The 13,427-nt window shown below is 54.1% G+C and overlaps 1 protein-coding gene across 4 annotated transcripts; it reads right to left on the bottom strand.

Annotated features, from left to right (window-relative positions):
- Positions 1-107: 107 nt before the first annotated feature.
- Positions 108-12,771, bottom strand: PCIF1 (PDX1 C-terminal inhibiting factor 1). 4 transcript variants are annotated; one of them, XM_032263688.1, is made up of 17 exons: positions 12,285-12,771; positions 9,818-9,985; positions 8,324-8,469; positions 8,108-8,232; positions 6,854-6,991; positions 6,532-6,662; positions 6,262-6,416; positions 4,900-5,047; positions 4,721-4,804; positions 4,382-4,481; positions 3,118-3,280; positions 2,268-2,440; positions 2,037-2,123; positions 1,768-1,952; positions 983-1,076; positions 712-887; positions 108-609 (listed from the first exon to the last, which is right to left on the bottom strand). In XM_032263688.1, exons 3-17 carry the CDS (start codon positions 8,445-8,447, stop codon positions 378-380), a joined length of 2,115 nt encoding a protein of 704 aa, XP_032119579.1. In that variant the 5' UTR covers positions 8,448-8,469; positions 9,818-9,985; positions 12,285-12,771; the 3' UTR covers positions 108-377. The 4 variants fall into 4 exon arrangements, with proteins under 4 accessions (XP_032119579.1, XP_032119581.1, XP_032119583.1 ...); XM_032263690.1 differs by having other exon boundaries at positions 111-609; positions 8,324-8,466; XM_032263692.1 differs by lacking the exon at positions 12,285-12,771 and adding an exon at positions 11,663-11,834 and having other exon boundaries at positions 378-609; positions 8,324-8,466.
- Positions 12,772-13,427: the final 656 nt, after the last annotated feature.

Here is a 13,427-nt window from a genome sequence, read left to right on the forward strand (position 1 = left end):
GTGAGACCCCAGGGGCCATGAAAAGGACATGCTTGGAGGAAAGGGAGTGTGGTCCCAGAAGTAGCTCCAGCTGCCTAAGCCTTCTCTGCCCTCAAGACCCTCACACATTCTTGGGGGGGTTTCTGTATTTCCTTTTACAAATGAAACAAGGTGGGAACAGGGTGAGGAGTGGGGTTGGGAAGGCATCAGGACCTATATACACGGGACTTGGAAGGATTCTGAGGTGAGGAGTTGGGGATGGGCAGGGAGGGGAGCCTTGGCAAAGCCAGAATTTCCATATTATCAGTGACAGCTGGGGTCTCGCTGCCACCCCAGGGGCCCCAAGTCCTAGCAGTCCAGACCAGCACCCCTGGGGCTCCTCCTCCCCGCAGGGTATGTTAAGTGGGGTGAGGCTCGCGGCTGGGGCCCTGCTCACGGCCCAAGTCCCGGTCCTTGGCCTCCGAGGAGGATGATGACGAAGAACCAGAGCTGTGGCTGCGGCCTGACTGCCGGTAGGCAGTGCTCAGCTCCTGCAGCCGTTCAGGCGTCGGCCCCCACTTGGCAAAGCCAGGGTCATTCTGCAGGAAGAGCACGGCTGTGTTGTGGACAGCCTTGTAATGCATTTCCTCCCTGTGGGCAAAGGCAACGACGGCTCAGGGTGGGGCTGGGCCTGGCCTGGTCAGCCCAGCCTGACCAGCCCAGCCTCTTTCCCCTGCCCTCCCTGGCACCCACTTCTTGCAGATGTGCTGGGAGCCACTGCGGTACTCATGTTCAAAGGCAGGCAGGACCAGCTGGTGGCGTTTGAAGCGGCTCTGCTCCATGCGGGTGAGAGCTGGTGTGGGGGGTTCCCGCCACTCAGGGATGAACACGATGAAGGACAGGGGCTCCAGTGAGCCCTCAAGCAGTTTCTGTGGGAAGGGACACAGGGTGGGCGTCAGGGCTGCCTCCCAGGTTGCTGGCAATCCTGCCTGTTGTCCACCCCTCACCCTCGCAGTGTACCCACCTCAAAGTGAGAGACCATGGCATCCATGAGCTCCTCGCAGAAGGGAGGGTTGGCCTCAAATGAACCACTTAGTGGAGCAAAGTCTAGGCAGGGCCTGGGGACAGGAGTGAGCATTCTAAGTCCCATCAGGACCCAGTCCCTCAACCAGAAACAGGTACCACCCCCAACCCTAGGCAACCACACTGAAGAGATAGCCTGGCCAGAGGCCAGCATTCACCCAAATTGATTGTGGCATAAGGCGTGATCATCTGCACTGAATGGATGAGGACAGTGAAGGAGGCTCAGGCTGGGATGCCCGTGTTCACCAAGCTGGAATTGGGATCCAGCTCTGAGCCGGCCACCACCACAGCAGAAGCTGCACCCAAGACCCCCGGCTGCTGAGCTCTGGACCTGGAGGTCCTGGCCATTCTTCCTCCTGGAAACAGCATTACCTTCTCTCGTCTGCTCACCCGCACCCCTAGTTTGTAAGGCCTCTGAGGTCTGTGGCCCCATTTCTCACTCCTCTCAGGGCCTGGGACCACGTGTTCCTATTCTACCCTGAGCTGACTCACTGAGAAACCCACAGGCCGGGTTAGGGGTGTCACATGCCTTCCCAGAGCCAGAAAAGCTCAGGCTCCCAGAAGTTAAGCAACACGTCCAAGGTCACATATTTGGTAAGAGGTGGAGGCAGGGACTCTACCCAAGCCTGCCTGATGCTACAGCCCAGGAAGCAGTCAGCTAAGGTGGGCCCTGTGGTCTGGAGACCACCTCGCTGGCCTGGGTAAAGGGTAGCCCCTGGCTCTCACCCGCGGGAGCCAAAGTAGCCATCTGTGTCGGGGAAGGCAGAACAGTACTGGCGGAAGTAGCAGTTGAGAGGTGAGGCAAAGCACTCGAAGCTGACGCTGAAGAGGCGGTGGAGGGCCTCAAAGACGTGCACAGGCAGCGATCCCTGCAGGCCAGTCCCCTCATAGAGGCCCACGCCGAACATCATCTGCAGAATGGCCACAGTCAGCACCTGGGGCTCAGCCTCTCTGTTTCTTCCTGGGGAGCCCTCCCTGCTGCCCCAGGCCTGTACCTGGTACCGTCGGAGAAGACACCAGACCCGGGGCAGGAACCTCTCAAAGGCAGAGTCATCAATGCAGCTATAGCGGTAAAGGAGCCACTGTGGGGTGGGATAAGAGAGGAGTAGCCTTCAGCAGTGCTCCCTCATGTCCCCATCACTGGCCTCTTGCTGGAGACTCTGCCCAGGAAAGATCCCAGGCCCCGACTCATCCATCAGCTAAGGCCTTCCTCCCCCAGCCCTTACCAGCTTGCTGAAGTAGTTGCGGCTGACCTTGACCATCTCTCCCTTATACCGGATGCAGACCACGTTGTTCTCCATGTGCATCTCCACACTGGGCATGGGGGGTGCAGACACAGCCAGCCGGACTGGGTAGCAGTACACCAGGCGGGGCTCCACCTCAGGGGCCTCCACCTCCTCTGTGGGCAGGGAGAGCAGTGAGGGACCACACTGCTCATTCTCACGCTGCAGCTGCTGTGTGCCACATGCTTTGCACCAAGAGAGGGAAGTCCCATCCCACAGATCAGTATACCATTGCCCATTTCAGTAAAAAGGGAAGAAAAAGCCATAAAAAGAAACCAGCCAAGCAAATGGCTGGGGCAGAAACTGGTGGCCTGTGTCAACACCCTCAGTACTGAAGCAGGCCCCCATCTGTTGTGTCTTGGGGCTGGAATGGCAAGTAGGCTCAGGGCTAGGGGTCCTGCTGTCCGGCAGACGTACAAGAACTGCATCTCCATCATCGTAATCGTGATGATCCCTTATTTGGGGATCTTTCTGGGCCAAGCGGTTTGTGTTACCTGTGAGTACTCACACAATCCTACCACCAGGTGCTATACTTCAGTCTGGGGAAGGTGAGGCTTGCAGAGAACGGATGTAAACTCAGGTACACCTAACTACAGCTCCCAGCCTTTCACCACCACCATCTGGTTCTCCCTTTATCACTTCTCCCTGTTTCCCAGAAAAGTCCAGCCAAAGGACACAGCAGGTTCTGCCCCAAACCAGCCCCTGGCCTTGAGGCTCGGCCTCATTTGTCCCTTCCATCAGGGCACACGGCTGACGGCATCACAGCTGCCCTCCTGCTCCACCTTTCCCCTACCTGAGATGTTGTTTTCCTTGAGGATGGCAAGGTGCTTCTCTCGGATCCGTTTGACGTACTCCAGGGAGATGTGGTAGATCTTACTACAGATGCCTTCCACGGAGTCCTTGGCTGCAGCTGAGACGTGGGGGCCACACTGCCTCCGCAGGTGCTCCAGGCGATCCTGGAGGAGACATTCTGGATCAGGGCACTAGTGGAGGCCAGAGGGGTTCAGCTGGCTAGCAGGTAAGCACAGGGCTGCTGGAGTCCAGCAGTCCTTGTTCTGAACCAGCTCTGCCGCTGACTAGCTGTGTTACTTGGACAAATCCCCTGGCTTCTCTGAATCTTATTCCTCAGGTGTCAAGGGGACACAAGATACCTAACAGGGCAGTTTGAATATTAAATGTGATCATTTCCCTTAAGGGCTTACCAAGCGTCTGGCATACAGTAATTGTACAATAAATGCCAGTAGCTTTTGTTGGGGTTACACTGCCAGATCCCATGATAATTACTGAAAAACCAGACAAACCAGCACGGTCCCAGCTTACAGTGTATGCAGTCTATTGGGGAAAGACAATTACAAAACAGGGTGCTTGGCTGCTGCAGACTTGAGATTTGAGCTTTTAGTTACTTGCAAAGATGACTGTCGGGACTTGTAATTTTGCTGAATCACACGTGTAAAACTGAAGAGTGAGAATGAGTCACTCTGGCTAGTGAGTACACCTACCTTTGTCACTCTCTACGTGTCAAGTACACAGTTACTATCGTGAAGTGCGAAACCTTGTCTCTTGTGAAATATGGTCCTGAAAAGAAAGCCCATTGCTAGTGCTGGTGGAGAGGTTTAAGAAGTGATAGGTTTTGGCCAGAAAACAGAATTGTTTTGGACACATTAAGAGAAGGGAATTGAATCTGATGGCAGTTCTTAACTATGATATGAACACACACACCCAAGAAAAAGCAGGCCGTCAATCTGTTTCCAAAACTCTACTCAAGGGAGATGCTGAACATTTATTAGGTTGAAAGGCAGCTACATGTGGTGTGTGGCCAAGCATAAGATTCCATTAAGATTGTTAACGGAAATGTTCTTTGGGAGAAAGCCAGGCGCCTAGAGAAACATCTCCCCAGTCATAAGTTTGGGGACTGACGAACATCAAAGGTCTGCCGTACTGCACAAGAAGAGGCCACTGGGGGAGGCCTGGCCCAGCCTGGACAGGCAGAGTAGGCTTCCTGGAGAAAGTGGCCACAGAGCCCTAAAACTGGCCTCCTCACCCAGGGGCCCACTCACCATGTAGTCCTCCTTGGAGGCTGAGTGGTCCTTCCGAAGCCAGCTAAAGGTGTCTTCCACATTCCATTTGACCACCTTCCTACTGTCGGGGGATGCACTCCTGCCAGTCAAGGGCGCAAGAAAGGAATGGCTTGGCTCCACCCTCCTCGTCCCACTTCATGGGCTTCCTGGGAATCAAGCCCTAGGCTTACATTGCAGCCCTTGTTCTGCCTTTGGGAGCTGGCCCCACTTCTGCCACCAAGAGCAATGACAGCCCTGCATGAGACTGGGCCAGATGGCCTATGACCTCCCACTTTGATCACAGACCCATCTTTCCTGGGGCAGGAAACAGAGGCAAACCTGGACTCGATGAGCCGCCTGGCGGCCTCCGCATATTTAAAGAGCAGGCGCTTGGCTTCCTCCCGGAACTTGATTCGGGATAACCTGCATTAGAGAGTAGGCAGAGTTAGAGACCTTCTATATGTGACTGGGCACAGAAACCAAATGGCCCAGGGTCATCCCCAGCTGTGGGGCTGTACCTGATGGGAATGTCGTTCATGATTTCACGAAACATGGAAGGTGACACGATTGGTTCGCAGTTGCTGGGCAACAGGGGGTCAGAGCCTTTGTCCACCACCTTGCGCTCCAGCATCCAACGGTTGAAAGACTCCCGTGGAGGCTCAATGCCTGGAGGACAGGAGAGCTGCTAAAGGCCTGGATTTAGTCAAGCAGTCCCACTTGGAGCTTGGCACATAGAGGAAGCACCGCATTCAGCAGTGAGTAAGACACAGTCCCACTTCAGAAGCTTCTAGGCTGTATTTCCCAAAATATATTCTAAAAATCACTAGTTTTATAGTGTTAGTAAGTAGCCAGGTGTAGTGGCTCACACCTGTAACCTCAGCACTTTGGAAGACTAAGGTAGAACGATCGCTTGAGCCCAGGAGTTCGAGACCAGCATGGGCAACAAAGTGAGACCCTGTTTCTACAAAAAAAAAATTAACTGGGCATCTCAGCTACTCGAGGGGCTGAGGTGGGAGGATCACTAAAACCCAGGTGGTTGAAGCTGTGGTCGCACCAATGCACTCCAACCTGGGTGACAGAGCAAGACTTTGTCTCAAAAGAATAGAAAATATTATATAATGTAAAAAAATAAAGAAGAGAGAAGCCAGAGGATTGTGTATTTGAGCAAAGTTAAACAGGTTTATTTACTAATCATAAGAATTAGAGGCTGGGTGCGGTAGCTCATGCCTGTAATCCCAGCACTTTGGGAGGCCGAGGCGGGTGGATCACCAGGTCAGGAGTTCAAGGCCAGACTGGCCAACATGGTGAAACCCCATCTTAAAAAAAAAAAAAAAAAAAAAGAATTAGAAACTAGGCCAGGCATAGTGGCTCACACCTGTAATTGCAGCACTGTGGGAGGCCAAGCCAAGCAGATGGCTTGAGCCCAGGAGTTCAAGACACACCTGGGCAACACTGCGAGATCCTCTTAAAAAAATTAAAAACTAAATTTTATTTAATACTTATCCATGGCCGGGCGTGGTGGCTCACACCTGTAATCCAAGCACTTTGGAGGCCAAGGCGGGCAGATCACTTGAGGTCGGGAGTTCAAGACCAGCCCAACCAACATGGTGAAACCCCATCTTTAAAAAAAAAAAAAAAAAAAAAAAATTAAAAAAAAAGAATACTTATCCATTTCACTTACTCCTTGTGATAATCCTAAGGTATAGATACTCTTGTTTTTTTGAAACAGGACCTTGCTTTGTCACTCAGGCTGGAATGCAGTAGCATGATCATGGCTCACCACTGGCCCCCACTCCGCCATCCCCAAGCTGGCCTGGCCAAGCCTGGCTCTTGCTAAAGGTGGGTGAAAATAAAGGAGGCCATGGCCCAGAGGCAGGTACCCTCTCGCTGCTGGCACAGCTCCCGGTAGTGCTGTCGAAGCTTCAGGATAAGCTGAGAGCGGAGCAGCTCCACCTCGGGGTGCGGGGGCAGCACCTCTGAAGGTCCTCGGTGCTTGATGACAGCATTGGTCTGGATGTCCAGGTCCCAGTAGACCCTTGGGGCAGAGAGAGAAGTGATGAGGATGCCCTGCCCACCCATGCCACACCCTACAGTCCCGGACAGGCTGGCATTAGCAATGGGTGGCCCCAAGCCAATCAGCAGGGACTCACTCAGTGGGTCGGAGGAGAGCTGCCTGCTGTTTATCTTCAGGGGATGTACCCCACATCTTCAGCGTTGGGGTTCCTGGGACACTGGGGGAGCTGGGCACCGACTGGCCCGTGGGTGTCACGGGGATTTCAATCTGTAGTGAAAGTCACAAAGGTGTCAGGTCAGATTTACCAGAGAGGCTCCATCCAACAGTGCACACCTAGTGAACCGTGTCCCGGGCCCCCCTCCTGGCCAGCCTGCCGATGCCCAGCCCCTGCAGGGAGCCTGTGGGCTTCCTGTCTGAGCTGGCCACTCAGCAGATGGTTCCTGGCTGCAGACACTCACCTTGGGCTTCTTTACACCATTGCCGCTTGGCTGCTCTTCCGAGAGCTGCCGCTTTCTGGGCTTGTTCTCAGCCGGGGGGGTTTCCACCAAGCTTGAGTCTTGGGGCAGTGGGGTCGCATTCAGCCCCAAAGGGTCCGACTGGTGGAGGGAGACCAGCAGAGTTGCAACCAGAGCCAGTGGCTTAAGGGCCCCAGGACATTGAATCCTCACGCCCTCCCACCCCTGCTCCTACTCCTTAGAGAAGAGCAGAGGGGCTGGGATACAGGCAGAGAACATGGCTCCAGTTCTGCCTGCAACTTGCAACTGTGACCGGGTGTGCTACTACCCTTCCTGTTTTACTTTCAGAATGGCCGTGCTAAGCCCTACATCACCACTGAAATTAAATGAGTCAGTGAATATGACTTGCTTAACAAGGCATCTGGCACGAGATCAGTGCTCATTACACATTATTTTCCTCAAGAACAGAGTGAAAGTCAGGAATAAAGGAAAAACTCAAAACTGCTTATTGTTGTGAAAAGCAAGTCCCCGCAGATGGGACTCTTGGTAACGCTGACAGAATGTATGGTGGTGAGTGGTGTGGGCCTGAACTCACATCAGCTGTGCGTCCTGCTCTGCCTACTACTAACTGAGGTCTTGGGCCAGCTGTTCCCCGTCTGTGAACCTCACTGTCTTCACCTGCAAAACGGAGATGCCAACTGTCTCGACCGTGCCTAGTAAAGAAATGCTGCCCCAGCTGAGATGAACCCAAAAGCCCATGTTCCCACCAGACAGCCCATGCCTGTACCTCCCGTCACACTGACATGCCAGATCCTAGAATGTTCTTTTCCTTCCCACTCACTTGCTAACCTGCTCACTTAAACACTCACTCTCAGAGCTTTTCCTGTCTCCTTCCCTCCCCAGAGTAGGTCAGGATCCTGATGTCCTCTAACACTATTCCTCATACGAGGACCACAACTGTAACTGCACAGTCTCCTGGCAGCCTGTGGGTGCTCTGCGATGGCAGGGAGCAAGTCTGTGTTGTTCATTCCTGCATCATTGCACAGTGCCCACCGTGCAGCAGCTGCACAACCATGTTTACCTGTCAGTCTACCGAGTGTATGTTCCATGAGGGCAGGGACTGTGTCTGTCTTGCTTATCATTGTATATGCAAGTGCCAGCACAGGGCTGGGCACTGAACAACTGTTCAGGGTACATCTGGGGAAGGCCCAGGTGCCAGAGGCCACTCTGAGACCCCCACCCTAGGCTGGCACTCACAATCACATCGTGCTGCCCCAGCACGGGCATCTCCCACAGGGACTGGTTGGTGAATCGGTTGAAGTAGTAGGGACGATTCTCCCTCCGGCTCCAGCACTTCTCCCAGCCTGCGTGCACCAGCTCCTCTGCAAACAGGCATGGGGCCCAACCAGGGTCAGGGATGCTCCCAGGGTGCCCTTCTTACCCCACCACCCCACTGCTGCTTTCCCTCAGTACCTGGGAGGTCCTGCACCAGACGGATTGGCTTTGGAGAACAGGGCTGGCTCTGATTGGAGGTGCCCGGGGAGTGACTCAGCAGGGACGCTTCCTCCCGGGGGCTGCCGTGATTCTCATTGGCCATTTCCGCACCCACACAGGACCTGCCACACAGAGGACCGAAGACTGTCAGCTCCAACCCCTCACCTGCCAATTACAATCCACCCAGGGGCCCCAATGACCACCCACGGATATGGAGAAATCCAATAGGGTCCTATCCTAAAGGGCCAGCATGGTGCCACAGCAGCAGCCCTGGGATCTAACTGCAACTACAGCTGTTCAATGGGTGCACTCCTGCTGCTTCCTCTGCCTAAGATGCCCCTCCCCCTCTTCTCTGCCTGGCTTGCTGTAGGGTTCACATCCTTCAGGAAGCCTTTCTTGACTCTCCCCTCCCTGGGCCAAGTGGTCAGAGCCCCTCCTCAGGGCCATGAACAACTCTATCTTAGCACTCACTCAGATGGTCTGGTCTGTCATCTGAGTTTTTCTCTACGCTAAACTGTTAGAACTTCCAGGAATAGGAATTGGTCCAACTCAGCTCTCTGCAGGGCTCAGCACAGGACCTGAACCCAACAGGAGCACTATTGATTCTACAAATATTTACAAAGCAGCAAGAGCAGCAAACGAGACCAACAGGATCCGCCCTTAAAAAGCGATTCCCACAAGAAGGAATAGTAACAACTCTCAGTAGGAGATGGGATTTTACGCTCCCATCCAGTAAAATCTAAAAGGAACAAAGCACACTAGGGAAGGGCATGGAATCTAATTGGCCACCTTATTTTACACTACACAGCAGGAAGCAATCTGTTGCTAAAAGAACCAATGCAACCGAGAAGGACTATCTAATTCAGCCCTTCATAATCCCCAGGTGGATATTTACTGTAAGAACCAGCAGGGAGGCCAGTTCCTTCAGATCTGTATTCCCTCCTCCCCCACCCAAAGCAAACCCAGCATGAGCCTCAGGTGCTTCTGGCCTGGGGCTGTTAGACACCTGGGGCTGAGATAGAACTGTTTTCTGTAAGTCACACCACCCAAAAGACTTTTATCCACAAGACCACAAGGCAGGCTTAAACATCAGTTATCTTTTCATGCTGACATTTTATCAACTCATTGTGGTCACAGTGATTATCTCATGCTGATCAGAAGCTCTGATCGGTTGTTGAAGACATCATAGAAATCATTGGGACATTGATTTTATTGCACACTCCGTCACAGTCGTCTTTGTTAATTGAGAAAGGGAAAAGTGAATGGTTCCTCCAGCGGTACAGTTTGGCAGATAAAAATGCAGCAGTCAAAAGGACATACGTACAATAATAAGGGCCTTGATAACAGAAAGGTTGAGAACCACTGACCAAGGTAAGAAAAAAAGCTGCCTTGATTCTCTACGTAGGAAGAATTCCTGGTGCCCTGAGGGCTGAGCCCACAAGTTTCAACACTGAAGTCCCCCCTTTCTCTCACCCTCTGAGGTCTGCAACACTAGCATGAGAGGGTTTTCTTCTCCAGCCGGATGGACCCCCACAGGGTCCCACAGAGGCGAGGAAAGGCCTGCAGGAAGACTCAGCACAGGCGGATGGGCTGGTCAGCAGTAGAGTGAACGGGGCCCCAGGGGATTCCTTGCATCAGCAGCTGGAGAGCAAATAGGAAAATGGAGAGTCACCGACCTGTGGGATGCTGCAGAGCAGGTACAACAAGAGGAGCAAAAACAAAGAGCAAGTTGGGAGCCTCCAGGACAGGGCAGGACACACCCGGAATGGGATGAGGGAACACCGGGGATGAAAATGTTACCAATAAGGTTTGCTTTCATGGGCCTGTGCGGCTGCACAGGTCTCCACATTCAGGAAAGCCCTGAGTTGGGTTTAAAGCTCTGCGGTCACTGTCTTAACATTTTTAATAACTTTTTAAAAAGGAGCCCACGTTTTCATTCTCTACCCTGAGCCCCACAAACTCTATAGGCAGTCCTGCCAACTCAAGCACCCTTAGGCTGGGCACAGTGGCTCCAGCAACTTGGGAACTGGGGTGGGAGGATTTATTGAGGCCAGAAGTTGCCTCAGCAACATACTGAGACCCCAGCTTTACAACAAATAAAGTTTTTTGCTTGGTCAGTTTTTTGTTTTTTAAAATTTTTTTATTTTTTGAGTTGGGAGTCTCGCTCTGTCACCCAGGCTGGAGTGCAAGGCACAATCTCACTGCAACCTCCACCTCCTGGGTTCAAGAGATTCTCCTGTCTCAGCCCACCGAGTAGCTGGGATTACTGGCGTGCACAACCACACCTGGCTAATTTTTTGTATTTTTAGTAGAGACAGGGTTTCACCATGTTGACCAGGCCGTCCTGACCTCAAGTGATCCAGCTGCCTCAAGTGATCCACTCAGCCTCCCAAAGTGCTGGGATTACAGCCGTAAGCCAGTGCGCTCGGCCCAAAAAAAAAAAAAAAAAAAAATATTGCACCTCCAATCCCAGCTATCAGGAAGCTGAAGTGTAAGGGTCACCTGGGCCCAGGAGTTCGAGGCTACAGTGAGGTATGTTCATGCCACTGTGCTTCAGCCTGGGTGACAGGGCAAGACCTCACCTCTTAAAAAATAAAGTACCCTTAGACCAGAGAAAAATCAACATACATACATATCATTGATCTGGGGGCACAATCGCAAGCCTCCCACAGCAAGTGAAAGACACGCTCTGAATGATGTCTTGCAAAAAATAAAAACATGCAAACACATTATGTGACATATCTTGCTTGCCTTTATTGAAAAATATTTTTCCCAAAACATCCTGTGGTATTGATGCACCGGGTAGATGAACTTTGCAGATTACGCACAAGCGGAACAGCTTGTGTGAGGCCGAATGGGGACACTGCAGCATTTCCAGAGCCAGCTGTGCATCAGAATCATCTCGGAGTTTGTAAAATATACATATTTTCAGACTCCTGTGCCTCACTGCGCATATCGGGAGCCAGAAATACGGAGGGGAGGCACACAAGAATTAGCATTTTTAAAACGCGCCCTAAGAGTGACTGGAGACAGGATGACTCATTTTTTCACGCCATTTGAAAAAATTTACCCATTTTTTGCGATTAAAACCGTTTTTAATTTCCCATGTGACTTGAGTGCCGCAGGTCTGTGACCAAAGCAGCAGCCCTGGAGTTGGACAGACCCGGATTCGGGGCCCTTCTTCTGCTTTCCGGCTTATAAACCGGAATCACTCGACCGCTATGCGTAGAGTCCAGTATTGTGCGCTCTGAGTAAGACATAACTGCTCTTAAGATAAGGTTTTTATTTATCCTGTGGCTTCCCGACCCCCATGCATACCGAAGCTTGAGAATCACCGCTGTTCAAGGATAAACAACTCTATCTGCGCAACCAGAGGAACCCACCAGAAGCCAGAGTCCGAGTCAGGGATTGGAAGAAGGAGGGGCGGGACCATCTCCGCAATGTACCAGTCAGAATTCTCCGGCCCAGTAGGGCGGAGTCAAAGGGCTAACAAAGTGCGCAGGCGCCAGAGCGCGCGAAGGCGAGGAACGGCGAACCCCAGCGCGCGCGCGCGCACTTACCCGCCCCCCCACCCCGCAGTGGGGGTGGGCTGTTTGGCGCGCGCGCGCCGGCCCATCTCCCGGGCTCCGCCCCCCGCCCCGCCGCGCGCTCCCGCCCCCGGGCTGAGGCGACTCAGAGTCGGAGCCCGACACAAAGGCAGTGGCGGCGGCAGCAGCGGAGGGGCTCTAGAGGCCGCTCTGCTTGGGCTCTCCAGGCCCACCTCCCTCACCTCGGTTACCGGCGCGGCTGCCCACCGGCGGGTCTAAGATGGCGGCGGCAACAGAGCCGGGGCAAGCGGCAGCCCCGAGGAGAAAGCGCCGGAGGGGCCGCCGCCGCTCGGCTTCGGATCCCAGACCCTGGCGCGGCTCGCTGCGGGACCATGGCATTCTGGGACTCTTACCTGCCCGGAGCGGACTCGAGGGGACGCGGCTACACGCTCTGCTCGACCGCCCGTTTTGCCGCCTCCGCCTCGCCCTCCCCAGCGCCGCTGCCGCCATCTTGTGTCCCGGGCCGGGACTCCGCGCTGCGCATGCGCTGGTACCGCCTCTGAGGGACCTCGCCACGGCCTCGCCGCCATCTTGAGTGTGGCAGGGTCGGCTGTCTTCTCACACCCAGCTTGCTTTCGGCCGCCTCCCCTTCCTCCCATCTGTTCTGTTCCTGCCCCTGCTGTTCCTTGGGGCACTAAGGAGGGGGAGACAGCTCTGTAGGCCTAGGGGTGGACTGAGGAAGGAATGAATTCACTGGCACGCCCCCGCCTCAGTTTCCCCCGCGGGGACACCCGCAGGAGTCGCAGACTCTTGGTGGGCGGTTCGCAGCGGGGCTGGACTGAGCGTGCGCATTAGGGGGCGTGGGACCGTCTTAGAACCTACTGGGGTCTCTGGCTCGGCGGTCGGCCCAGAGGAGGAGTCCTAGTGACGCAGGCTCCCTACGTAGCAGAGACCTGGGTCCTGGCACCCGCGCGGTTCTGCCACTTCCGGTCAGTCTCGTGCCTTCTCTGGGCCTCTGTGCTGCGTGGTGTCGGAATGTTATGCAGCGCTGCCCCATGCCCGGGGTACATGCACATCGAGCCCAAGCTGTAAATGCTTTTGAGTAGAAGGAACTTAAACTAGCCTTGCGGGGGCATGTATTAGAGATGGTTTGGGGTAAAGATGGGAAATCAACTAAATGCATCATAGGGCCTTTCCAACACTGGCATATCTGTGGCCATTATTTGCAGTTCAAAGCGTCACTGTGCCTTCAAACCGGCTACGGAGGGTAGCCTGGCAGGGAACTGGAAGCTGTAAGGTGCTCCTCCTCCGGCTCTCTGCAGGATTCTTTTTGGTAGGGGCCTGCAGGCGTCAGAATAGTAGCTCCACCCACTTCTGGCCTCCCCAGTAAGCAGCCCTTCCAGTACTAGTTTGAGAAGAGGACAAGCTTGCCACCTGCTGTCAGACCGGCGCTTGTGTGGAGCCGGAGGCTGCAGGTGCCCCGGCTGGGCAGCCTCTCAGGTGTCTGTGGTCCCGGCTGCAAGCAGCGTGGGGGCGAGCCGGGGGAGGCTCAAGAC

Source organism: Sapajus apella, unplaced genomic scaffold (assembly GCF_009761245.1).
Source record: "Sapajus apella isolate SASKATOON/1434 unplaced genomic scaffold, GSC_monkey_1.0 scaffold137, whole genome shotgun sequence".
Taxonomy (NCBI): domain Eukaryota; kingdom Metazoa; phylum Chordata; class Mammalia; order Primates; family Cebidae; genus Sapajus; species Sapajus apella.

What these genes read in the sequence shown, in the direction of transcription:
- PCIF1 (XM_032263688.1), bottom strand. Translation starts at nt 8,447, where the DNA reads ATGGCCAATGAGAATCACGGCAGCCCCCGGGAGGAAGCGTCCCTGCTG. An exon ending in GCTCTCCTCCGACCCACTGA is followed by an intron (nt 6,417 to 6,531) that starts GTGAGTCCCTGC and finishes CTCTGCCCCAAG; the next exon opens with GGTCTACTGGGACCTGGACA. An exon ending in AGGCGGCTCATCGAGTCCAG is followed by an intron (nt 4,482 to 4,720) that starts GTTTGCCTCTGT and finishes CTTGACTGGCAG; the next exon opens with GAGTGCATCCCCCGACAGTA.